The sequence below is a fragment of the Anolis sagrei genome, chromosome 3 (genome assembly GCF_037176765.1).
Source record: "Anolis sagrei isolate rAnoSag1 chromosome 3, rAnoSag1.mat, whole genome shotgun sequence".
Taxonomy (NCBI): domain Eukaryota; kingdom Metazoa; phylum Chordata; class Lepidosauria; order Squamata; family Dactyloidae; genus Anolis; species Anolis sagrei.
The window spans coordinates 262,992,495-263,019,200 of record NC_090023.1 but is presented as its reverse complement, the minus strand read 5'-3'; the positions used below and the strand labels follow the sequence as shown (position 1 = coordinate 263,019,200).

The following is a 26,706-nucleotide window of genomic DNA, read 5'->3' as shown; positions in this document are numbered from 1 at the left end:
AGAAGTGAGCTGGAAGCTTCAGAGGGGTGAAGGAAAATATACGTTACAGTCTCAGTTAGTCCTGGGTCCAAGGAGTTTGAAGCTGAGAAGCTTTTCCAAGTTTCCTCTTTTCTCAATGGCTGTGAATGTCGGAGCAGTCCACAACCCAGTTCAAATGGCCTATGTTTGAAGACTCAGGATCTTCCTCTGGTGCCAAAAGAACCGGTTTGAAGGCGCTTGAGACTTCCAACATCGTTCAGGTTGGTCTGAACATGAAGCATAAGTCTCAAGGGTAAGAACCTCAGAATTGGTGCTGAGAGGTAATTTAATCAGGGGCTTTTAGAGCCAAGTCTCTTACTCACGTCCATCTGATAGAAACTCTGATGGCAGAATGAAAAAGGGAAGCACTCCCCTCCTCCAGGAAGAGGTGGAGCCAAACAATACTGATTGACAGCTATAAATAACCAATCAATCCAACTATACATAAGCAGGGTAAAAAGGCAGGATTAAGCATGATACAACATTTTAAATCTTGCAACTAACAGTTCTACACATAGGTGGCACCTATCGCGCCGTCACATTTTGGCTTGAAATATCAGGGCTATGATAGTGCTGATACGGCAGTCTTAGCTAACTTTATGTCAATGCGTCAATGGGTCTACTCATGTTGGGAGTAAACATTGGATTCATTAAAATATTTATATTCCTAGATCTCAGAGTGTGAGATTAAGACCATAATCTCGTCCTTCTGTGTCCATAGGAGACTCTCAGGATGGCCTGTGAATACATCCGGAAGTTACGGACAGACTTGGGCGGACCCAACCTCCTGGCTGCTCTGACCTGGATCTTGGGGCAGCCTCTTCAACGCGGGTTCCCACGGCAGCTCTTCCTCTTTACGGACAGCGGTGCTGGAAACACAGGCAGAATCATTGAGCTAGTCAGGAGGCAGGCAGCCACTGTCAGGTACAGAGTCCACTCAATTGAGTTTGAACTCCATCTTGGTTTTTCTCTGGACGTCTTCAAATAGAGGCCAGACATCCAACTGATGAGCTGGAGAACCTGCATGAAGCAATGTGTTGGACTCAATGGTCCTTCCAACTCAGTGATTTTATGAGGCACTAGAACAGGCATGGGCAAACTTGTGCCCTCCAGGTGTTTTGGACTTCAACTCCCACAATTCCTAACAGCCAGTAGGCTGTTAGGAATTGTGGGAGTTGAAGTCCAAAACATCTGGAGGGCCAAGTTCGCCCATGCCTGCACTAGAGCTCTCCAATACAGAATTCTAAACACTTCATGAAACGAAACTAAGACTCCCAGAATCCCATTGGATAAAGCCAAAGCAATTAAAGTGGTGGCAAAATGCTGTATATGTATTTAAAATTTTAGGGAGTTATCATCATCCACTTTGTGAAGAATGTTGGATCAAGATCAACGTATATGACAGACAGAAACCCTGCGCCTTCAATATAGTCATGGCTGATAAACAGATCAATAACACAAAACACTTAAACAATTATTCTCAACGTTGAAAGCACTTCACTTGCATTAGCTGAAAAAAATATTTGCAGCAATGGCATCCATATTCCTTCCTTCGGCGATCCCTCGTAGTCCAAGGATGATGGTCCACCAAGTTCGGTGTCCTGGGGGTGGGTTCGTAGGTGGCTGTGGAGCCCTATTCTTGACCTGTATCTTCTCCCACAGTGAGGGCACTGGTTTCCAGGTGGGAGCTGATCTCGGTCGGGGTTGGCTTGATGCGCCTTCCTCTTGGCCCGTTTCTCTCTTTCAAGCCTCCATTCATGCCTCTTCAAATTCTGCAGCACTGCTGGTCACAGCTGACCTCCAGCTGGAGCACTCAAGGGCCAGGGCATCCATATTATGCTTCTCATATTAACAGTTTCGAGACTAAGCATGAGCGAGAATGCCAGGTTTGGGCACAGTGAGGCCTTTGGGCCATATGCAGCCTCCCAAGGATGTTGTTTTGGCCCTTGACACTTCCACTCCATGGGCTACCATTTTCTTGGCCAAAAAGGAAGAGAGGAATACCCCCTCCATAAGTATACAGCAATGAAAATTCATTGTTTAAATCACTTGAAGTATGGTGAATGAAAATCACATGTAGTTCGCGTTTTTACCAAGTCGCATACTGTCTTGACAATGTCCTTTAAGAGAGATTCAAATAGTCCTTAGGTGTCCATGTGAAGGATCTTCTTCCAGCAGCCAAGAAGTAAAAATACAAAATTGTCTTGGCAAGCTCCTGCACAGAAAACTTAAACATGTAACTGTTGCCAAAACTCCCAGGCTCAGCTAGATCCTGAGCGGAGCTCAACCAATCAGCGTTGTGCTTTGCATTTTTCAGTTAACACACTCACCAACTGATGAGCCAACTCAAAGCTCCCCCTTGCAAGCATTTAACATAAACTCCTACTTTTAAAAAACAGAATAGGATATATATTGAAATAGATATCATATATTCCAGACAAGACAGAGGTATTCCTGGTCAGTCGCAAGACCGAACAGGGCATAGGGTTACAGCCGGTGTTGGATGGGGTTACACTCCCCCTGAAGACGCAGGTTCGCAGCTTGGGAGTGATCTTGGACTCATCGCTGAGCCTGGAACCTCAGGTCTTGGCGGTGACCAGGGGAGCATTTGTACAGTTAAAACTTGTGCGCCAGTTTGCTACCGGGCCCAATTCAAAGTGCTGGCTTTGGCCTATAAAGCCCTAAACGGTTCTGGCCCAACTTACCTGTCCAAACGTATCTCCCCTTATATAGTACCGAGGACTTTAAGATCATCTGGGGAGGCCCTGCTCTCGGTCCCGCCTTCGTCACAAGCACGTTTGGCAGGGACTAGAGACAGGGCCTTCTCAGTGGTGTCCCCTCAGCTATGGAAACCCCTCCCTAGGGAGATCAGATCTGCTCCCTCCCTCTTGACATTTCGGAGGCAAATTAAAACGTGGCTATTCGAGCAAGCATTTACAAATGCAGAGTAGCTAATATAGGAAATCGAATGACCTGACAATGGAATTGGACAATGCTTGAGAATAATGAGATGCTGATGATGTTGTTTTTATTGCTTTTGTGATGTCTTATACTGTTTTATTTAAGTTTTATGTATACTGATTTGTTGGAAACCGCCTTGAGTCGCCAATTGACTGAGAAAGGCGGTATACAAATACAGTAAATAAATAAATAAATCCCTTAAAGGATCACAGGATCAGAAAACCAACTCGTGGTCCTGATCCAGTTGCGCATCCTAATCTGAGTCCGCATAGTGCCTTGGTAGCTGAACTGAACTGAAAATTACACTTTTAAGTGCATGTGATAATGCGAAAGACCTAAGCTGTTGGCTTCTGCCTGTCATGCAGCTCTTCATGATGTTGCCTCTTGTTCCAAGAAATCAATAAAAAGTAAAAATAATATTGAAAGTACTTATATCCTACCCGTCAGTCAAATAGCCTGACAGGATAGCTTGCAAATCATTAATCTGAAAGTTCCCTGTCCTCAGGCTTACAGTCATAGTAAGATATGGCACACAAAGAATACCAGTGGAGAAGAGGAAATTCATCTTGAAACAGAGTTGCTCTCTCTGAAACCCATGGATTTCTTTCCTCCAGGTGTTTCACCTTTGGCCTGGGCTCTGGGGCCTGCCATAGGCTCCTGAAAGGATTGGCCAAAGTCAGCAGAGGTCGAGCTGAATTCCTAAATCCTGGAGAAAGACTGCAGCCCAAGGTATGTGCCCTTCATTGCAATGGCTTAGGTTATGACAATGGTTTCAACACCCAGCAAATTAATAGTCAGCACTGTGCTTGCATCGTACTGTGTGGAGTCATGTATGGAGCTGCCTTTTATCAATGCTGGTATTCAGGGCAGCTTACAAGATTGAAAGACATGCAAGTAGAAAGACATGTAGGTAAAAACATGCAAGACAAATGCATTAAATTACCACGGGGTAATAGAATTATGGGAAAAAAATAGACCCATGTCTGATTCCACAGCAAGCTGGCTTCAGGAAAGGCAAAAGCTGCACATCGCAAGTGCTGAACCTGACTCAGCACATAGAAGATGGCTTTGAAAGGCAGCAGATCACAGGAACTGTCTTCATAGACCTGTCAGCGGCTTATGATACTGTGAACCACCGCCTCCTCCTGAGAAAAATGTATAATATCACAAAGGACTACCATCTCACCCGCCTCATAGGAAGCCCGCTACAAAACAGGAGCTTCTTTGTTGAGTTACAGGGCCAGAGAAGCAGATGGCGGAAACAGAAGAATGGCCTGCCTCAGGGGAGCGTGCTTGCTCCATCCATGTTCAACATCTACACAAATGACCAGCCACTACCAGAAGGGACAGAGAGTTTCATCTATGCTGATGATCATGCCATCACCGCTCAAGCAGGGCGCTTTGAGATGGTTGAACAGAAGCTCTCTGAAGCTCTAGGTGCTCTTACTGCCTACTACAGGGAAAACCAGCTGATCCCTAATCCATCTAAAACACAGACATGTGCCTTTCACCTTAAGAACAGACAAGCATCCCGAGCTCTGAGGATCACCTGGGAAGGAATCCCACTGGAGCGTTGCAGCGCACCCAAATACCTGGGAGTCACTCTGGACCATGCTCTTACCTACAAGAAGCACTGCCTGAACATCAAGCAAAAAGTGGGTGCTAGAAACAATATCATACGAAAACTGACTGGCACAACCTGGGGATCACAACCAGTCACAGTGAAGACATCTGCCCTTGCGCTATGCTACTCTGCTGCTGAGTATGCATGCCCAGTGTGGAACACATCTCACCACAGTAAAACAATGGATGTGGCTCTTAATGAGACATGCCGCATTATCACAGGGTGTCTGTGTCCTTCACCACTGGAGAAACTTCACTGTTTAGCCGGTATTGCACCACGTGACATCCGCCGGGAAGTAACAATCAATAGTGAAAGGACCAAGGCAGTGACATCTCCAGCTCATCCCCTGTTTGGGTATCAACCAGTATGTCAACGACTTAAATCAAGAAATAGTTTTCTAAGATCTACAGAGATACTCGCTGGAACACCTCAGCAAGCGAGAGTCCAAAAGTGGCAGGCTTAAACCCAGAACCTCAATCAATGGCTGATTCCAAATGAGAGACTCCCCCCTGGGCACACAGAAAACTGGGTGACTTGGAAGGCGCTGAACAGACTGCGCTCTGGCACCACGAGATGCAGAGCCAACCTTCAGAAATGGAGCCACAAAGTGGAATCCATGACATGCGAGGTGGAGAAGAGCAAACTACAGACCATCTGCTGTGATGCAACCTGAGCCCCACCACATGCACAAGGGAGGACCTTTTTGCAGCAACACCAGAGGCACTCCAAGTGGCCAGCTACTGGTCAAAGGACATTTAATCAACTACCAAGCTTACAAACTTTGTGTTTTGTTTGTTTGTTTGTTTGTTAAAAATGCAACACAACTGTTTGGTTTGCTCCTGACATGATAAATAAATATCTGCCATAAACTAGTTGAATTGATGGGTTTCTGTGAGTTTAGCTATGTTCCAAGAAGCATTTTCTCCTGACATTTTGCCCACATCAGACCCCTCAACCTCTGAGGATGTCTGCCATAGATATGGGAGAAACGTCAGGAGAGAATGCTTCTGGAATATGGCTATATGGCCTGGAAAATTCACAGCAACCCATTGATTCTGGCCATGAAAGCCTTCGGGAACACATATGTTGAATTGGTTGAGACTCAATGAGATATTCATGGAAAAATTATAGCAAAATGTGCTGCAGGATCTCCCACAAAAACAAAATTTTTGCAGTTTAATAAACTTTTCCCACATTTTTATGATAGAATCAATTAGGAAATGACATTAATAACCCAGGAACAAAAATTGTGTTGCATCGTGTAATGTGTCATGTGACTCAAGTGCTGGACATCTCTGGTTCCTCCTCCTCCTCAGCTGATCAAGTCTTTGAAGAAGGCCATTGAGCCTGCCGTGAGTGACATCACGATTGACTGGTATGTCCCAGACACCATGGAGGCCCTGCTGTCCCCCAACGAGATCGCAGTCCTATATCCAGGAGACCGTCTCATCAGCTACTGCACCCTTTACCACATTGCCAGCTTCCGAGACAAGAAGCCAACAGTTGAGTCTCTGTTCCTTTAAAATATGGCCACTCTCTCTACTATGGGAAATATGCAGCACTCTTACATAGCGGGTTATTTGAAAAAAGCATTGTTTGTTTTGGGGTGTTAGGTAATATCATTTAGTTAATTAGTAACACTATTTATTAGGGAAAAGCCGGAATGTGATTTAGTTTTTTACATAGAAAATACATAGCGATGTGGGTGAACTACAATTCCCAGAATCGTGTGCCAATCCTCCCAAAACCAGGCCTGTATGTACAGTTGGCCATGTTGGGTCTGTGTGCCAAGTTTGGTCCTGATCTGTCATTGACTGGGTTCAGTACTCTCTGGATAAGGGTGAACTACAACTCCCAGATTCCCAGGACAATCAGCCTCAAAGCCAGCCAGTATTTATAGTTGGCCATGTTGGGTCTGTGTGCCAAGTTTGGTCTAGATCTGTCATTGACTGGGTTCAGTACTCTCTGAATAAGGGTGAACTACAACTCCCAGATTCCCAGGGAAATCACCCCCAAACCCAGCCAGTATTTATAGTTGGCCATGTTGGGTCTGTGTGCCAAGTTTGGTCTAGATCTGTCATTGACTGGGTTCAGTACTCTCTGAATAAGAGTGAACTACAACTCCCAGATTCCCAGGGAAATCACCCCCAAACCCAGCCAGTATTTATAGTTGGCCATGTTGGGTCTGTGTGCCAAGTTTGGTCCTGATCTGTCACTGACTGGGTTCAGTACTCTCTGGATAAGGGTGAACTACAATTCCCAGATTCCCAGGGCAATCACCCCCAAACCCAGCCAGTATTTATAGTTGGCCATGTTGGGTCTGTGTGCCAAGTGTAGTCCAAATCAATCATACTCTATACGTTCAAATTTGAATGCTGGTGGGGTTGGGGGTTGGTATTTTGACTTTTGGGAGTTGTAGTTGCAGGGATTTATAATTAATCTACAATCAAAGAGCATTCTGAACTCCTCCAACAATGGAATTGAACCAGATTTGGCACACAGAACTCCCATGACCAACGGAAAATACTGGAAAGGTCTGTTGGGCATTGACCTTGAGTTTTGGAGTTGTAGTTCAACTACATCCAGAGAGCACTGTGGATTCAAACAATGATGGATCGGGACCAAAGGTGACATGAATACTCAATATGCCCAAATGTGAACACTGGTGGAGTTTGGGGAAAATAGACCTTGACATTTGGGAGTTGTAATTGCTGGGATTTATAGTCCACCTCCAATCAAAGAACATTCTGAATCCCATCAACGAGAGAATTAGGCCAAACTTCCCACACAGAACCCCCATGACCAAAAGAAAATACTGTGTTTTCTGATGGTCTTTGGTGACCCCTTTGATACCCCTTCGTGACCCTTCCAGAGTCATGAAGCACTGATATAGAAACACTGATATAGATCGATGAGATTTCATGGATGTAAATCTACTTCTTAAGATAGAAGCTTTTTCCCTGCTTGCAGTCATTTCTTACTTGTCGGTCCTTTCCCCCAGGGCAGAGAACAGGTGTGTCGGAGTCTCTCTCGGGGCTCTGCAGGTTCAGTGTTCCCATCCCAGGACGAAGCGCTCGGGCAGGAAGAGGCCCAGCCACAGCCGGTTGGGGAGAGTCCAGACATCTGTAAAGCCCTCCATGAAATTTCTCGTGAGATATCTCTGGAGTTCTCTGCTGGGGGCACTGAAGAGTCTATGAAAAGTGAGTACACCTATGGGGTTGGCAGGGGTGGCATTCATGGTGGATATCCCTCCGTATCCTTCCGTTCTCCAGATGGACTGGACTACATCTCCCAATTAGCCACAAGTCTTTGGTTGTGCTAGTTGGGAGTGATGAGAATTGTCAGCATGTCCATCTCAGGGTGCTATGTTGAGGAATACTGATTTTGAAGGAGAATCATTGAGTTCTTGTGGGTTTTTTCGGGCTATATGGCCATGTTCTAGAGGCATTTCTCCTGACGTTTCGCCTGCATCTATGGCAAGCATCCTCAGAGGTTGAGAAGGTCTGTTGGAAGTGTGGGTTTATATATCTGTGGAATGGCTGGGGTGGGGCAAGGAGCTCTTCCCTGCTGCAGTTAGGTGTGAATGTTTAGCTAATCACCTTCATTAGCATTTGAAGGCCTGCCTGAATCTGGGAAAATGTGTTGCTGGGAGGTGTTAATCTGTGCCTGGTTTCTTCCTCTCTGTTGTTTAGCTGTTATAATTTTAGAGTTCTTTAATACTGGTAGCCAGATTTTGTTCATTTTCATGGTCTCTTCCTTTCTGTTGAAATTGTCCACATGCTTGTGGATTTCAATGGCTTCTCTGTGTAGTCTGACATGGTGGTTGTTTGTGTGGTCCAGCATTTCTGTGTTCTCAAATAATATGCTGTGTCCAGGCTGGTTCATCAGGTGCTCTGCTATGGCTGACTTCTCTGGTTGAAGTAGTCTGCAGTGCCTTTCATGTTCCTTGATGCGTGTCTGGGCGCTGCGTTTGGTGGTCCCTATGTAGACTTGTCCACAGCTGCATGGTATACGGTAGACTCCTGCAGAGGTGAGAGGATCCCTCTTGTCCTTTGCTGAACGTAGCATTTGTTGGATTTTCTTGGTGGGTTTGTAGATAGTTTGTATGTTGTGTTTCCTCATCAGCTTCCCTATGCGGTCAGTGGTTCCCTTGATGTATGGCAGGAATACTTTCCCTCTGGGCGGATCTTCATCTTGACTCTTGTGGCTTGTTCTTGGTCTTGCAGCTCTTCTGATGTCTGAGGTGGAGTATCCATTGGCCTGGAGAGCCCAGTTGAGGTGGTTCAGTTCATCTTGGAGGAGGTGGGGTTCGCAGATTCTTTTTGCACGGTCTGCCAAGGCTTTGATGGTGCTTCTTTTTTGACTTGGGTGATGGTTGGAGTTTTTATGTAGATATCTATCTGTGTGTGTGGGACCACCAAACGCAGCGCCCAGACACGCATCAAGGAACATGAAAGGCACTGCAGACTACTTCAACCAGAGAAGTCAGCCATAGCAGAGCACCTGATGAACCAGCCTGGACACAGCATATTATTTGAGAACACAGAAATGCTGGACCACACAAACAACCACCATGTCAGACTACACAGAGAAGCCATTGAAATCCACAAGCATGTGGACAATTTCAACAGAAAGGAAGAGACCATGAAAATGAACAAAATCTGGCTACCAGTATTAAAGAACTCTAAAATTATAACAGCTAAACAACAGAGAGGAAGAAACCAGGCACAGATTAACACCTCCCAGCAACACATTTTCCCAGATTCAGGCAGGCCTTCAAATGCTAATGAAGGTGATTAGCTAAACATTCACACCTAACTGCAGCAGGGAAGAGCTCCTTGCCCCACCCCAGCCATTCCACAGATATATAAACCCACACTTCCAACAGACCTTCTCAACCTCTGAGGATGCTTGCCATAGATGCAGGCGAAACGTCAGGAGAAATGCCTCTAGAACATGGCCATATAGCCCGAAAAAACCCACAAGAACTGAGTGATTCCGGCCATGAAAGCCTTCGACAATACAGAGAATCATTGAGTTCGAGATGCCTGCAAGGGCCATCTAGTGCAAAGTGGAGCCTCCAGTGGACTGAAGACAAATAGGTCAGAGGTTCGAATTTGGGGAAAGCACAAATGAGCTCCTTCTGTCAGCACCAGATCCCTATTCGGGGACATGAGAGAAGCCTCCCGCAAGGATGGTAAAACATCAAAACATCTGGGCATCCCCTGGGCAACGTCCTTGCAGATGACCAATTCTTACACACCAGAAGCAATTTGGCAGTTTCTTAAGTTGCTCCTGAGACAGGGAAAAAAATCTTGTTCAAAAGTGGTATGTCAGAATCCACAGCTATACCAATTCCAATAGAATACACCCAGAGGAAAAATGTTCCTGCCATACATCAAGGGAACCACTGACCGCATAGGGAAACTGATGAGGAAACACAACATACAAACAATCTACAAACCCACCAAGATAATCCAACAAATGCTATGTTCAGCAAAGGACAAGAGGGATCCTCTCACCTCTGCAGGAGTCTCCCGTATACCATGCAGCTGTGGACAAGTCTACATAGGGACCACCAAACGCAGCGCCCAGACACGCATCAAGGAACATGAAAGGCACTGCAGACTACTTCAACCAGAGAAGTCAGCCATAGCAGAGCACCTGATGAACCAGCCTGGACACAGCATATTATTTGAGAACACAGAAATGCTGGACCACACCAACAACCACCATGTCAGACTACACAGAGAAGCCATTGAAATCCACAAGCATGTGGACAATTTCAACAGAAAGGAAGAGACCATGAAAATGAACAAAATCTGCCTACCAGTATTAAAAAACTCTAAAATGATAACAGCAAAACAACAGAGAGGAAACAACCAGGCACAGATTAACACCTCCCAGCAAGAGATTTTCCCAGGCTCAGGCAGGCCTTCAAATGCTAATGAAGGTGATCAGCTAAACATTCACACCTAACTGCAGCAGGGAAGAGCTCTTTGCCCCACCCCAGCCATTCCACAGATATATAAACCCATTGTCCTAATTCCAACAGACCTCACTACCTCTGAGGATGCTTGCCATAGATGCAGGCGAAACGTCAGGAGAAATGCCTCTAGAACATGGCTCTATAGCCCGAAAAAACCCACAAGAACCTAGAATACACCCTCTCCAAAAGAGAGTTCAGTACTTTCTGAGGTAGCATTATATATATTTTTATGCATAATGTATTTCATTATGCTCTTCTTTTAATTGTGTTTTGCCTTAATGGATTGATTTTTATTTATGTCTTATGGGCGTTCTGTGCCATATGTAAGTCGCCCGAGTTCCTTTGGGGCAGTGTTTCTCAACCTGGGGGTCAGGTTATTATATTAACCCTCTGTTCCATTTTTCAGCTGTTTCAAAACTTTCTCTTTCTCCCACCTTCCCCTTTCTCCTCATATTACTCTAATTACTGCAAATTGAGTTACTCTCAGTCAACACTGCAGAGGGGCGGTGATAGAAGGGAGCAGGCTTGTGCCCTTTCAAGTAGACTCAGACCTCTTCTACACTGCCATATAAAACCCAGATTATCCAGTTCAAAACAGATAATGTGGATTATCTGCTTTGATAATATGGATTATAGGAGTCAAGGTGACTCAGTGGTTTAAACCTTGTGCTAGCTGAACTGCTGACCTGAAGGTCAGTTATTAAAATCTGCGAGTTGGCAGTTCAGATCGGGGGAGCGTGGGGAGCTCCCGTCTGTAAGCTCCAACTTCCCATGAGACATGAGAGAAGCCTCCTACAGGATGGTAACACATCTGGGTGTCTCCTGAGCAATGTCACTGCAGACGGCCAATTCTCTCTTAGGAGAAGTAACTTTCGTTTCTCAAGTCTCTTCTGACATGATAAAAAATCTGGAATATATGGCAGTGTAGAAGGGGCCTCAGGCAAAAATAAATGGCTACAAACACTCCATCTTGTCTGTTCCTCCTCATTAATAACTTTTGCCATGTTAACCACACTTAAGTGTTGCTTGTCCACACGTGTCCCATTTTTTAATATGTGAAATGTTGGAGGGTGTAAGGAAGATGGATATCGTACAAAGTTCTCCATGGTAGTCACCCCAATTCCTTCTCCCTGGCAGGTGGGGATCATGTGTCTGGTGGAGACATCTGGAAACGGATCTACCAGCCCTCCTACATCCAGGAGCAGTATGTGCTCACTCACTGCTCTGTCAGCACAGACCAGAGCCAGGGCTTGTTCTCTCACAGCTCCACCAGCAGCGAATCCACGGGTTCCAGAGATGTGCCTCCAGAGGGAAGCTCCTTAGCCCTTGAGAACAGCTCTCAGCAAGGCCAGAAGAGTGTCTCCCTGTGCAATTCCTCCACCAAATCCGCCCCACTCCCCCAGGATAAGACTGGTGCTGGTACTAAGGTGCGGCTTGTAAGAATGCCTTCCAAATCTAGCAACCACTGCAAATGCATTTCTCTGTTCCTTAAAATGATAGATAACATTTTCCCCTAAATACCTCACTTTTGTATTATCAAGTAGAGAACACTTGGAAGTGAATTCAGCTAGCCATAAGAAGGCAGGTGGAAAATAATCCCAGATAAGGGTTTCCTTATTCAATTAGCCAGTCCAAGGTAGTGAGGATGCTTGCCATAGATGCAGGCGAAATGTCGGGAGAGAATGCCTCTAGAACATGGTCATATAGCCCGAAAAAACCTACAACAACCCTGTAGCACACATTGTTAACATGCTAATCAGTGCTTATAACAGGTTTGCTCAATCTGTAAACAACTTTCAGCAGAACAACAACAGTGGTGAGAAGAAGAAAGTGAACACCTCCTACAAACCAAGGTGTAGATTTCCTGTATGTGTTTGTGACACATGACACAAGAGAAACTTTAGGCATAGAGAAACATTGTGCTCAGAACAGAGAACCATATAACCCCTTCTGAACAAATCTTGCCAAGTAGGTTTGCTTTAAGAGGACCAGAAGTTGGAAATGACTCAAAGGAAGAGAATGGAAAAGACTTGCATGTTTTCCATTTTTTGAGAGAGCAGTTGTAGACTTTTCTCAGCTTGACCCTCTTCCACTTGCCTTTGCTGAAGGTGTCGGTGGCTGCAAGCTCTGAGGAGCTGGTACGGAAGAAGAAGGCCCTGGCCCGCGCTGCCCTATGTGGTCGCAGCTTCTCTTCCCCGCATGGTGAGCTGGACGCCCATCGGCTGCGCCGGGCCTTGGAGAAAGTGTCCAAGAAACGCAACCGCTCCGTGGAAGGAAAGCTCGATGAGATTGGGCCGGAGCTACAGAAGATGCCCAAGGGCATTGTGGATTCAAGTGAGTGATGGGGAGGAAAGGATAGCATAATGGAATCAGAGTTGAAAGGGGATCTTTGTGCCCTCAGGTCAAATATCTCAGTCTAGCCAGAGCATACCAAGCAAGTAGCTGTGCAGCTTCCTTTTGATACCATCCAGAGACATTTATGTTACTGTCAAGATATTTGTTCTAGTGCCTCTATAGTGTAACTTCAAACTGTTAGACCTGTGGAGCAGCAGAAAACAGGTTTGCTCCTTCCTCTCTCTTACAGTACTTGAGGTTTTCATCATGTGCCCCCTTCAGTCTTCTCTTCACCAGCTTTATAATGCCCACCTCCTTCAACGTCCCCTCATATGCTTTATTCTTCAGACCTCACTGTCTTTGTCTGAATCTGCTCCAATTTATATGTAATTCCTCTTGCAATTAGGTGTCAGTAAGTGCAAGACGCAAGGAATGCTGCAGCATTGGCCATTCCAGGATGGGTATATTCTTCAGTCTCAGATGCAACTGGCCATGGCTTCCTTCGGAAGGCTTACAGATATTATTGTACTTTAACTGCTGTGACAAGACTGTGGAATTCTGGAGTTTGTAGTTTCATGAAAACTAAGAGCTTCGTGGTTGAGAACTCTAAATCCTCATCCTTAAACTATTGACCATAGGATTCCATAGGATGTCGCCATAGCAATTACGAGCAGAATAATAATACTATACTAGTATAGTGTGGGAGTCCCCGGTGGAACAGCAGGTTAAACCACTGAGCTGCTGAACTTGCTGATCATAAGGTTGCAGGTTCAAATCTAGGGGGCAGTGTGAGCTCCCGCTGTTAGCGCCAGCTTCTGCCAATCTAACAGTTCGAAAACATGTAAATGTGAGTAGATCAATAGGTACTGCTCCGGTGGGAAGGTAATGGTGCACCATGCAGTCATGCTGGCCACATGACCTTGGAGGTGTCTGTGGACAACATCGGCTCTTCTGCTTAAAAATGGAGATGAGCACCAGCCCCTAGAGTCAGACATGATTGGACTTAAGGGAACTTAAGGGGAAAACCTTTACCTAGTATAATGTGATATTCATTTATTTATTTGCATTATTTCTACCCCGCTCATATCAGCCCGGAGGCGACTCAGAGCGGAGTACACAATCGGCACAATTCGATGCCATAAAAATACATACATTGATAAACAAAAGAACCATTATAGTGCAATTGGACATAAGACAGTGCATAATAACAATATTAAAAGCTAAAAACTATATCCCCTCATTCAAGTCCTTATCCGTTCCATAGTCTTGGGCCGTTCCTGGGTCATTTTCCAATTCAAGTTTGTCTATTTATTCGGAGGTTCCAAATGCTTGCTCGAAGAGCCAAGTTTTTACTCTTTTCCGAAAGGTCAGGAGGGAGGGGGCTGATCTAATGTCCCTAGGCAGGGAGTTCCACAGCCGAGAGGCCACCACAGAGAAGGCCCTGTCTCTCGTCCCCGCCAGATAGGGCCCATAGAGTCTCCAGCCAGGAAGTCTATCCGACGTCAGAAACTAACCTTATTCTTCCTTGCTTTCCTGTCTTCTAGGCAACATGCTGTCACCTGCCAACTTGGACTGGGACATGCTTTTGGAGCCTCCGTATCTTTTCAGCCCATCACCAGCAGCCACTGAACCAGGAGAGAGTGAGGGCAGCTCTTGGCCACCCCTCCGGTGCCAGGTGGTGATCCATGCGCTCAGTGCAGGAAAGCCAGTCTCCTGGGAAGTGACCGTTGCCTTGGATTCTCTCCTCCTTGCCAAAGACAGCCAAGAGCCTTCCCAGAAGCAAGAGCAGAGCAAAGCCTGGGATAAACTGCTCCACCGCTTGACTGCTGGCTCTGTCATCCGGGACAATGAGAATGTGGCCCAGAGAGAAGCTGAACTGGAGCATGGTAAGCCTAATTTCTCTACTCACAGCTCAGCTGTTTTCAAGCTGCTTGGGTGACCAGTAAGCTAGGCTTAACAGTCGGGTGCTCAATCCGACTCAGGCTTTGAACTTGCCACCTCCTGGTCAGCAGTGATCTATTGCTGCTGGTGATTAACCAGCTGTGCTACAGCCTGGCCCAATCTTCTGTGTTATACTAGGCTAACTCTCAATCAAAGTACTTATAATCAAAGCAGTTCCGATCCCAGCAAATCCTGGGATAGGAAGAAGCAAAGATAGATGGTACTTTATGAATGGAGAACGCTAGAAAGTATGGATTATGTGATTTTAATAATTGATGCTAGGCTTAACAGTCAGGTGCTCAACTCGACTCGGGCTTCAAACTTGCCACGTTTTGGTCGTCAGTGATCTTTTGCTGCTAGTAATTAGCCAGCTGTGCTACAGCCTGGCCCTCATAAGGCTTTGTCCCCACTCCAAATGAGATTTCTACTCTCCAGTGACATTTTCCTGTAGTCTAAAATTTCTAGCATGAGAAAGTGAAAATTGTTTAGAACTGGAAATCTTCTGTTTGCTGTGCATTTGTCCCTTTGCATGTCACTTCTCTTTGCATGCCTGAACTGTATTTCTAATCTTCCACCCAAGTTTTATTGCTAGAAATTTGTGCAAAATTCTTATGGTAAAGGTAGTGTCCTTACTCCCTCCCCAGTTCATCCCTAGCACTGCAGCCTCCAGTTGTAAATATAATTAATTGTATGACTTTGGGAGACCATTTCGCTTCCTCTGTCCAGGTTTCTCTCGGAGATTCCGCCTTAAGGCTATGCAGTCCAGCAAGGCTTGCAACACACCCTCCATTTATACCTCCATCGTGCCTGTGGACTCTTCCACCCAGGAGGCCTTGCCATCAACCCTTGAGGTTCGCAGCACAGGTAGGACTCTTGGATGGAGGGTCATGTCTCCACTTCATAGGTTAGGAAGCTGAGTTCCCTGGAATCATGGTGTCCTCCCTGTTTAGTTAATCCTCTCTAGTCCAGCATTCTGTTCTGATCAAAGTATGCCAAAAGTCTAAGGTAGGAAGTGTATGAAAAATACAGGAATGCCACTGGACCCTACCTTTCATGCTCTCCAGCAATCTGTAGAAGCATAATGACAGTGCTGCTGGAGATAAGAGCAACGGCATCAGAGCCCTTTCACATTATAAAGTTATAACACTATGGTTCTATTTTAACTATCATGGCAATGTCATATGGAATGCTACTTCCTGGTGGATGTCGGTTGGTGCAATACCAGCTAAACAATATAATTTCTTCAATGGTGTGGGGCATAGACATCCTGTGATAAAGAACCACATGCACTCTTTTAATGTGATGAGATGTGTTTCACACTGGGCATGTGTATTCAGCAGCAGAGTAGCAAAGCACAAGGGCAGATGTCTTCGCTGTGTCTGGTTGTGATCCCCAGGTTGTGCCAGTTAGCTTTCATACGATATTATTTCTAGCACCCACTTTTTGTTTAATATTCAGGCAGTGCTTCTTGTAGGTCAGAGCACGGTCCAGAGTGACTCCCAGGTATTTGGGTGCGCTGCAATGCTCCAGTGGGATTCCTTCCCAGGTAATCCTCAGAGCTTGAGATGTTTGTCTGTTCTTAAGGTGAAAAGCACATGTCTGTGTTTTAGATGGATTAGGAATCAGCTGGTTTTCCCTGAAATAGGCAGTAAGAGCACCTAAAGCTTCGGGGAGCTTCTGTTCAACAATTTCAAAGCTCCCTGCTTGGGTGGTGATGACACGATCATCAGCATAGATGAAACTCTCTGTCCGTTCTGGCAGTGGCTGATTTGTGTAAATGTTAAACACTGATGAAGTCTCCTATCAAATAGTTTGCAGTAAAAGCAGAAAAGCTATGCAGTGTTTGCTCTTGGTACAATACAAATGTACTTTGAAGCCAAAATACATTTTTATTGGGAAATAGATTTGCAGAGTGCATGGACAAGAGAAAGTTCTACTGTTGTTGTTGTTGTTGGGTTGTTGTAGGTTTTTGCGGGGTATATGGCCATGGTCTAGAGGCATTCTCTCCTGACGTTTCGCCTGCATCTATGGCAAGCATCCTCAGAGGTAGTGGATGCTTGCCATAGATGCAGATGAAACATCAGGAGAGAATGCCTCTAGACCATGGCCATATAGCCCGAAAAAACCTACAACAACCCAGTGATTCCGGCCATGAAAGCCTTCAACAATACGTTGTTGTTGTTGTTGTTGTTGTTGTTGTTGTCGTCATTATCATCATCATCAATATCATCATCTTACCCCACTTTCCTTTCTTAAATTAGAGTATGTTTATTTAATCACCTGGAAGGACTGTTCTTTCTTCCAGAGGGCTTATGCAGCTACCAGCAAGGGTCCCGATCAGTCAGCCGGCATCACCGCAGTTATTCGATCGGCCTGGGAAAAAGGCAAGATTCAGAGGACTTGGATGACATTCCTGTTTCTACAGGTATGTCTACACTTTATCTGTCTGGTCTGTAAATGGAGTGGGTTTCTTTTGTTCAAATGCATTGTTATGTTCTCACTTCTTGGCCAAGTGAAAGATGCTCCAGGGTTTGGGATTTCTTCAACTAGGGGAGTTTGTGGCCTTGTCTCTTCATAATATTTGTTTTATTTAGAAATATACAAGCAAAATGTAATGGAAATCAACCAGCAGCCCTGCATCAGCTATCCAGGAAACAGTAACTGTAAAATCAAACCAGTGTTCTTATTATATCAGGCATGGGCAAACTTTCTAACTTGGGGGCGGCATGGCAGCCCGGAGCAGGAGGGAGTGGGTTCTCCCCAAGCCCCCTCCCTGCCCTTTCCTCCCCTTCATCTTCTCTTTCCGAGGCAGAAAGTGAAGGAAAGACGTGAAAAGTTTGGATCCCAAAATAGTTGGCCTTGGCCAGGATGAGATGGTGGACGGGAGAGAAAAAGTGCATCCATGAGAGCCCGTGCTGATATAGAATCCTAGACCTGGAAGAGAACCTCAAGAGCCACCCAGTCCAACCCCCTGCCATGCAAGAAGGCACAATCAAAGCACTCCTGATAGACAAGCCTGCAGAAAAGCCTCCAGAGAAGGAGACTCCACCACTCTCCCAGGCAGCCTATGCCACACTCCCACAGCTCTTCCTCTCAGGAAGTTTTCCTAATCTTTTTAGTCGCATCTCTTTCCTTGCCATTTGAAACCATTACTCCCTTGTGCCCTGGTCTCTTGAGCATCAGAAAGTCACTTTTCCCCCTCCCTCCTCCTCCTTCTCAATGGGACACCATTTGAAATCTTGAAACATGGTTCTCATGTTCCCTTCTCTACTTTCTCTTTTCTCAACTAAACATCCCCCAGGAGGAAAGGAGGAAGGAAAAAGAGAAGGAAGGGAAGAAGAGAAAGACGGATGGGAGGAAGAGTGGAAGGGAATGGAGGGAGGGAGGGAAGAAAGAGAGAAAGAAAGACCAAAGGGAGGGAGGGAAGGGAGGGAGGGAAGGGAGGGAGGAAGGGGAAAGAGAGAGGGGGAAGAAAGAACAAGCCCTATGAGAAGCGGCTTAAGGAGCTGGGCATGTTTAGCCTGAAGAAGAGAAGGCTGAGAAGGAGATATGATAGCCATGTATAAATATGTGAGAGGAAGCCACAGGGAGGAGGGAGCAAGCTTGTTTTCTGCTTCCCTGGAGACTAGGACGCGGAACAATGGCTTCAAACTAAAAGAGAGGAGATTCCATCTGAACGTGAGGAAGAACTTCCTGACTGTGAGAGCCGTTCAGCAGTGGAACTCTCTGCCCCGGAGTGTGGTGGAGGCTCCTTTTTTGGAAGCTTTTAAACAGAGGCTGGATGGCCATCTGTCAGGGGTGATTTGAATGCAATATTCCTGCTTCTTGGCAGGGGGTTGGACTAGATGGCCCATGAGGTCTCTTCCAACTCTTTGATTCTATGATTCTATGAAGGAAGGAAGGAAGGAAGGAAGGAAGGAAGGAAGGAAGGAAGGAGGGAGGGAGGGAGGGAGGGAGGGAGGGAGGGAGGGAGGGAGGGAGGGAAGGAAGGAAGGAAGGAAGGAAGGAAGGAAGGAAGGAAGGAAGAAAGGAAGAAAGGAAGAAAGGAAGAAAGGAAGAAAGGAAGAAAGGAAGAAAGGAAGAAAGGGAAAGAGAGGGGGAAGAAAGGAGGAAAGAGGGAAGGAAGGATGACAGTATGGAATGAGGGAAGGAGGGAGGGAGAAAGAGGGAGGTAAGCAAGGAAGGGAGGGAGGGACGGATGGACGGAGAGAAGGAAAAGAGAGAAGGAAGAAAGGAAGGATAAGATGGTGAGAGAGAGGAGAGCCTGAGGAAAGAGCCCAATGGGCCACATCCGGCCCCCAGGCCTTGGTTTACAATACCTGTATTATATGCTGTCAAGTCAGTACCAACTGAAGGCAACCCTATGAATCAGAAAACTCCATGTAAACCTATTATTATCTGCTGGGGTTTTGCAAACTCAGAGCTGTGACTCATCGATTAGATCCACCTGAGATGTGGTCTTGCTCTTGTCCAGCTTTCTTTCATTTTACCAATGTTGTTTCTAGTGAATCATGACGTCTCTTAATATTTCTCAATCCCAGTTTCATCATTTTAGTTTCTAGTGAAAATTCAGGCTTAATTTGCTTTCAGACGCATTTATCTGTCATTTTGCCATTCTGTGATATCCATAAAATTGCATCCCATAATGATGGACTCAACTAAAGCCACAGATTTCTATATGTAATTCTCCATTTGGACTGCAACCTGCTTAGTTTTTGTTATATGCATATGTGGACACACAGATACACTGCAGAAGATGGGCTTCATGTCCATCCCATTCGGAGTCTGGTAAAGGAGCGTTAGCGGCCTCTGCCAAATCCCTGACTCCCATCAGGTAAACAGAAAACCATATTCACAGTACTTTGCCAATATTTGCTCTTGTGATTTAAATCAACCAAGTGCCTAAAGGTCTGATGTAAATGGGAGGCAAGGTGAGCAATTTCAAGTGCATTAGCAGCAACAAAGTAACTTAACTTTAATGGATTTGACATTTTACTGCCAATATGTTACTGCCCTTTGTCACGCATGGCCAAGAAATGGAGCGTTGATTCCTCTCAGACCATCTTAACTGACAATAGAAGTCAGTTAATATCATCTAACACAGTGATTCTCAACCTGGGGGGTCAGGACCCCGGGGGGGGGGTCATGAGGGGGTGTTGGGGGGGTGTCATTTGGGGATGTCAGAGGGATCACCAAAGACCATCAGAAAGCACAGTATTTTCTGTTTGTCATGGGGGTTCTGTATGGAAAGTTTGGCCCAACTCTATCATTGCTGGGGTTCAGAATGCTCTTTGATTGTAGATGAACTATAAATCCCAGCAATTGCAACTCCCAAATGTCAAGGTCTATTTTCCCCAAACCCAGTGTTTACATTTGGGCATATTGAATATTCATGCCAACTTTGGTCCAGATCCATCATTGTTTGAGTCCACAGTGCTCTCTGGATGTAGGTGAACTACAACTTCAAAACTCAAGGTCAGTGCCCACCAAACTCTTCCAGTATTTTTGTTGGTCATGGGAGTTCTGTGTGCCAAGTTTTGGTTCAATTCCATTGTTGATGGAGTTCAGAATGCTTTTTGATTTTAGGTGAACTATAACTCCCAGATGACAAAAGAAAGGTGTCGAGACCCAGAAGCCTTTAAACAATGCCAGACACAAAATAAGGTTCAAACACAGCTTTATTGCATACAAACAGACCTGCAAAGCACTTAACTCCAGTGCTAAGGGTCTCAGGAGTGATTTGGCATCAAAAAGAAGTTGTTTCAAGAAACAAAAATATAATCCGGATTATAATGCTGCCTTATAATCCGGGTTAAACAAAAACTGAAGCAAACTGCTTGAAAATCAAAATGGTATCAAAACACCGTCACAGAGGCAGGAAAAAACGTGGTTTCAAAACTAAGAAATGTTTCAGTCACAAAGATATTAAAGTCCAAAGTCCAGGAAAGCCAAAAGCGTAGTCAAACTGGTCCGTGGTCAATCCATTGGTAAACAAGGCTGGAATGCTGGAATCACGAGGAAACAGGAGTACAGGAACACACGAAGCTGTAGCCCAGGACCCAAGGTAGAAAGTTGGCAACACAAAGAATTATGTCCTATAAAGACACTTTGCCTTCTGCGAAGTATAGTCCAAACTGAACCCCCTTTTATCTCAAAGTTCTTCCTCAGAGCTTGATGAGCTCCCCACCCTCTGGTCATCACTACCAGCTGCCCGCAAGCCTGCAGCTGAGTGCCTATCCCTCCAGCTCTGCCAATTACTGTCAGGGTTCAGATCCTGCCAAGAGTCACCTGGCTGCCAGTCCCCAGTGAACCCCTCAAACTCCTCGCTAGAGGTGGGCTGATTACAGATGTCCCTTATTTGCTGCACATGGGTCCAATCCAATTCCTCCTCCTCCATATCACTCCCAGACCCAGAACTCCTCTCAAATCCCAGGAAGTCTTCCTCGTCAGTTGGTGCACTAAGTATTTCCCGAATATGCTTCCTTTGTAATTCCCCCTCAGACTCTGGCTCACGAGCAGCCCTTTTTACACCTCTGCTTACTTCCCCATCTCACAATCGGAGAAGCCTGGAAACGTGTCAGTATCACTTGGAGCCATAATGATTTCCCTAATGCGCTGATGCTGCTATTCTCCCTCTGACTCCAAAGTAGACCTGTTCTCCCTGCTACCAGGAGTAGCAACTCAACCAACACTTTGAACTACAACAAAAGGGGTTTGGATTGGAAAGAAGTTAAGCACACTCACATGTTACCATTTTGTCTTGATCTAATGTTGTACCGTCCTTATAAAGATTTCCCAAAATTATTTTTGTCCACAGTTGTACTTTCTGGGGCTAAAATGAGCTCTGTTTCCCAGCAACTGCACATAGCCATCCTGAGTGCTGGGAACTGTCAAAATTATATTTAAAAGGGATTATTTGAAATGGTTCCTGATGCTTGTTGGAAGACATGCACGCCACACACTTCTAAATATATACCAGCCTCCTCCCCAGCCTGCCATGCTTGACTGCTCATCCCCTTTTAGATTGGTGTGAACATAGTGCGCTCCAGTTTCAGCTTCTGGTCTGCCTTGACGCTCCACAAAAGTCCAACTAACCTTGACACACTTTCTTCAGCAGGCCATCTGGCACCAATAAATGGATGCCCAGCGTTGTGCCAGTTAGTTTAATATATGCACTTCTTTGCTTTTTAGAAGAGATTCCTCCTTCTCCTATCAGCGTTTCTTCTACTGCCCAAGAAAAGCAGAACTGTTCTCCTGATGGTAAGTCCTACATACAGTGATGCTTGGGAGTTGAAAGACATTATGAGGAACCTATCATTCATGTGCTGGATACAACCCACAAGCCTCTCAAATCAGAGTTTGGAGATCAGTGAAGGTTATTTATTTATCTTATTAGAGGATACAGTTGTAATGTATTTAAAAACACAAATAAAAGTAAAAAAACTTGTCATGATACTAAATGTCCTTTGACCAATAGCTGGCCACTTGGAGTGCCTTTGGTGTTGCTATAAGAAGGTCCTCCATTGTGCATGTGGCAGGGCTCAGGTTGCATTGTAGTAAGTAGTCTGTGGTTTGCTCTTCTCTGTAGTCGCATGTTGTGGCCCCATTTCTTAAGCTTGGCTCTGCATCTCGTGGTGCCACAACACAGTTTGTTCAATGTCTTCCAAGTCACCAAGGAGGGAGTCTCTCGTTCAATATCAGCCATGGCTTGAGCTTCTGGGTTTTAGTCTGCCACTTTTGGACTCTTGCTTGCTGAGGTATTCCTGCGAGTATCTCAATCTGCGAGTATCTCAATAGATCTTAGAAAACTATTTCTTGATTTCAGGCTTTGGTGTGCTAGCTGATCCCAAACAGGGGATGGGCTGGAGATGACACTGCCTTGGTCCTTTCGTTATTGGCTGCTACTTCCCTGTGTATGTCAGGTGGTGCAGTACCAGCTAAACAGTGTGATTTCTCCAATGGTGTGGGGTGTAGACATCCTGTGATAATGCGGCATGTCTCATTAAGAACCACATGCACTGTTTTAACGTGATGAGATGTGTTTCACACTGGGCATGTGTATTCAGCAGCAGAGTAGCAAAGCGCAAGGGCAGATGTCTTCACTGTGTCTGGTTGTGATCCCCAGGTTGTGCCAGTCAGCTTTTGTACGATATTATTTCTAGCACCCACTTTTTGTTTGATAGTCAAGCAGTGCTTCTTATAAGTCAGAGCACAATCCAGGGTGATTCTCATGTATTTTGATGTGCTGCAATGCTTCAGTGGGATTCCTTCCCAGGTGATACACAGAGCTCAAGATGCATGTCTGTTCTTAAGGTGAAAAGTACATGTCTGCATTTTAGATGACTTAGGAATCAGCTGGTTTTCCCTGTAATAGGCAGTAAGAGCCTATTACAGCTTTGGAGAGCTTCTATTCAACCATTTCAAAGCTCCCTGCTTGAGTGGTGATAGCATGATCGTCAGCATAGATGAAACTCTCTGTCCCTTCTAGTAGTGGCTGATCATTTGTGTAAATGTTAAGCATAGATGGAGCAAGCATGCTCCCCTAAGGCAGGCTGTTCTTCTGTTTTCGCCATCTGCTTCTCTGGTCCTGGGACTCAACAAAAAAGCTCCTGTTGTGTAGCAGATTTCCTATGAAGTGGGTGAAATGGTAGTCTTTTGTGATATTATAAGTTTTTATCAGGGGAAGGCGATGGTTTACAGTTTCATAAGCTGCTGACAGGTCTATGAAGACAGCTCCTGTGATGTGCTACCTTTCAAAACTGTCTTCTATGTATTGAGTCAGGTTCAGCACTTGTGACGTGCAGCTTTTGTCTTTCCTGTGGAATCAGACATGGGTCTACTTTTTTCCATAATTCTATGCAAACTACGTCTCTCCAGAGCTTTACAACAATGACACAACAAGGAGATTGGTCTATACCTTTTTGGATCATTACAGTTTTTGCCTGGTTTCAAGATGGCTATGACTCTTTCTTTCCTCCAGATTTTAGGGATCTTGCACTGGGGGTTTGAAGGGCTGGGACTCCAGTTGTGACTTGAATATGCATGCCTAGATGCTGTTTCTTAAGCCTTAACTTGTGTTTCTCGTTTGCCTTTCTAGGTGTTGATTCCAGTCCATCACCTGCTTCAGTAGGCTCTCAGAAGTCAGTGGAGAACTTTTTAGGCTCCAGGTGACACTTTAAAGGATATATCTCTTCGGAATTACACTGTGGGGAGGCAGGAAAGGGAGATCCTTGATAGGGTGACCATTTTTTGTTTAACAGAAAGAAGACTCCAGTCATTAAAATCACGCTAAACAGGATCAAGGGGCTGGAGAACAGGACAGCAGAAAACAAGCCTGTTCCCTTCTCCCTATGACTTCACTTCACATATTTATAGATGGCCTCATCATGTCTCCTCTCAGTCTTCTCTTCTTCAGGCTAAATATGCCCAGCTCGTTAAGCCACTCCTAATAGGGTTTGTTCTCTAGACACTTGGTCAGACCACACCTGGAATCACACTGTGTCCAATTCTGGGCACCACAATTCAAGGGAGATGTTGACTCCAAGTTGGAATGTGTCCAGAGGAGGACAACCAAAATGATCAAGGGTTTGGAGAACACGCCCTATGAGGAGTGGTTTAAAGAGCTGGGCATGTTTAGCCTGCAGAAGAGAAGTCTGAGGAGAGACATGAGGAGGGCCATGTATCAAGAGATGAAGGGAAGTCATAGGGAGGAGGGAGCAGGCTTGTTTTCTGCTGCCCTGGAGACTAAGGTGTGGAACAATGGCTTCAAGCTACAGGAAAGAAAGGGGATTCCACCTGAACATGAGGAAGAACTTCCTAATGGTGAGGGATGATCGGTAGTGGAACTCTCTGCTGTGGAGTGTGGTGGAGGCTCCTTCTTTGGAGGCTTTTAAGCTCAGGCTGGATGGCCATCTGTCGGGGGTGCTTTGAATGTGATGTTCCTGCTTCTTGGCAGAATGGGGTTGGTCTGGATGGCCCACAAGGTCTCTTCCAACTCTAGAATTCTACCATAAAAATATATTGATGGAGTGAATAAATGATAGTCCAAACAGGGCTTTTGAATGGAAGGAGGACAACTTCCATGCAATTCCAGAACTCAAAACAATTACATGGAGTTGGAATCTTCTAACTCCACCAAGAAATGGGTTTATATATGCCTGAAATCTGCTAATTATTGGAAAATAAAGGGAGGGGACCATCTGAAGAAGGGAGAGGGTGTCTTTCCCAGTGCAGATAGATCCAGAATTCATAGCCTTTGGCATCTAAATGGAATCTCTGTGCAACCACTGAGTATATCTTCAGGTACTAATTACTCTACAGCGGGCATGGGCAAACTTTGGCCCTCCAGGTGTTTTGGACTCCAATTCCCACAATTCCTAACAGCCTACCGACTGATAGGAATTGTGGGATTTGGAGTCCAAAACACCTGGAGGGGCAAAGTTTGCCCATGCCTGCTATAGAGAAATATAGGATGTATATCCAGTTAGTTAAACTGGTTGACCGTTGTAGGAAACATAATGGTATAATTTGGCCTTCCAGATATTGCTGGATAGCACCCCTGTCAACACTCACAATCGTTTATGATGGCGACATTGGTAGGCATTGCTGTTGATATGGCTAACAATACCTGAACAACCACAAGTTGCCTACCTCTGACACAGGTCAAGCAAAATTATTTTTATGTCACGGCCTATTTAATGGTGAAATCCTTACTTGCAGATTCAGCGTTAGCCGGCGAAGAGGACCGGGCCTGGCTCTGCGCCCGCAGTGTCTGACTCCTGAAAGTGAGCTCTCGCCTTGCGACAGTGCCATCCATGACTACCTCCCTCTGGTAAGGATCTCTTCTTTCCTTCCCTGCTTCCTTACCTGCTCAACCCAGTGTACAGAACAGGTAAATGTATGGGTGTGGTTCTTCTAATTAGTGTGGTTTTTGGAGCAGAGCATATGAAAAAACTTCCAACATTGCAATGCGTAGGGAAAAACAGCCCTTTGCAAAATGATTTGGACTGCTATAATAATAATAATAATAATAATAATAATAATAATACTTTATTTGTACCCCGCCACCATCTCCCCAAGGGACTTGGTGCGGCTTACATGAGGCCAAGCTCACAGTACATCAGTAAAATGAAGGCAGTAACAAAATAATCAATACAAAACAGTAAAATAAATCTCAAAACAAAAATAAACAATAACAATGAACAATAACATACAAGCATTTAAAAACCTATGGCCGGGCCAAATGTAATAATTTAAAAATTTAAAAATAATTCTGGGCATGAACAAGGTAGGGTATAACTAGGATAGGGTTTTCAAAGAAAGATGAGGGTGCGCAGACGATCCTAAATCAAAGTTAAAGTGCATTGGAGGACATATTGCTAAGAGTTTTCCTTATTCTGGGAAGGCACACTGGAACAACCACGTTTTCAGGCTCCTCCTAAAGACTGCCAGCGTTGGGGCATGTCTGATGTCCTTGGGAAGTGAGTTCCAGAGTCGAGGGGCCACCACCGAAAAGGCCCTCTCCCTCATCCCCACCAATCGCGCCTGCAAAAGAGATGGGGGCGCGAGCAGGGCCTCTCCAGATGATCAAAGAGATTGTGTAGGTTCGTACACAGAAAGGCGGTCACGCAGGTAGGCGGGTCCCAAACCATTCAAGGCTTTGTAGGTAAGAACCTGCACCTTGAATTGGGACCGGAAAATAAACGGCAGCCAGTGGAGCTCCTTAAACAGGAGGGTTGACCACTCCCTGTAAGAAGCACCAGTTAGCAACCTGGCCGCCTCCCGTTGTACCAATTGAAATTTCCGGGCTGTTTTCAAGGGCAGCCCCACGTAGAGTGCA

General features: G+C 45.4%; 1 protein-coding gene across 4 annotated transcripts in view; it reads left to right on the top strand.

The window, feature by feature from the left end:
* The window catches only part of VWA5B2 (von Willebrand factor A domain containing 5B2), a 66,385-nt gene that overhangs the window by 33,420 nt on the left and 6,259 nt on the right, over nt 1-26,706 (top strand). For all 4 annotated transcript variants that reach the window (XM_067466077.1, XM_067466074.1, XM_067466075.1 and 1 more), the window contains exons 10-21: nt 740-942; nt 3,594-3,708; nt 5,920-6,105; nt 7,605-7,803; nt 11,730-12,019; nt 12,701-12,926; nt 14,471-14,812; nt 15,594-15,731; nt 17,173-17,292; nt 22,059-22,127; nt 23,965-24,034; nt 25,587-25,698. In XM_067466077.1, coding sequence (XP_067322178.1) covers nt 740-942; nt 3,594-3,708; nt 5,920-6,105; nt 7,605-7,803; nt 11,730-12,019; nt 12,701-12,926; nt 14,471-14,812; nt 15,594-15,731; nt 17,173-17,292; nt 22,059-22,127; nt 23,965-24,034; nt 25,587-25,698 — 2,070 coding nt within the window. The remainder of the gene's footprint in view (nt 1-739; nt 943-3,593; nt 3,709-5,919; nt 6,106-7,604; nt 7,804-11,729; nt 12,020-12,700; nt 12,927-14,470; nt 14,813-15,593; nt 15,732-17,172; nt 17,293-22,058; nt 22,128-23,964; nt 24,035-25,586; nt 25,699-26,706) is intronic.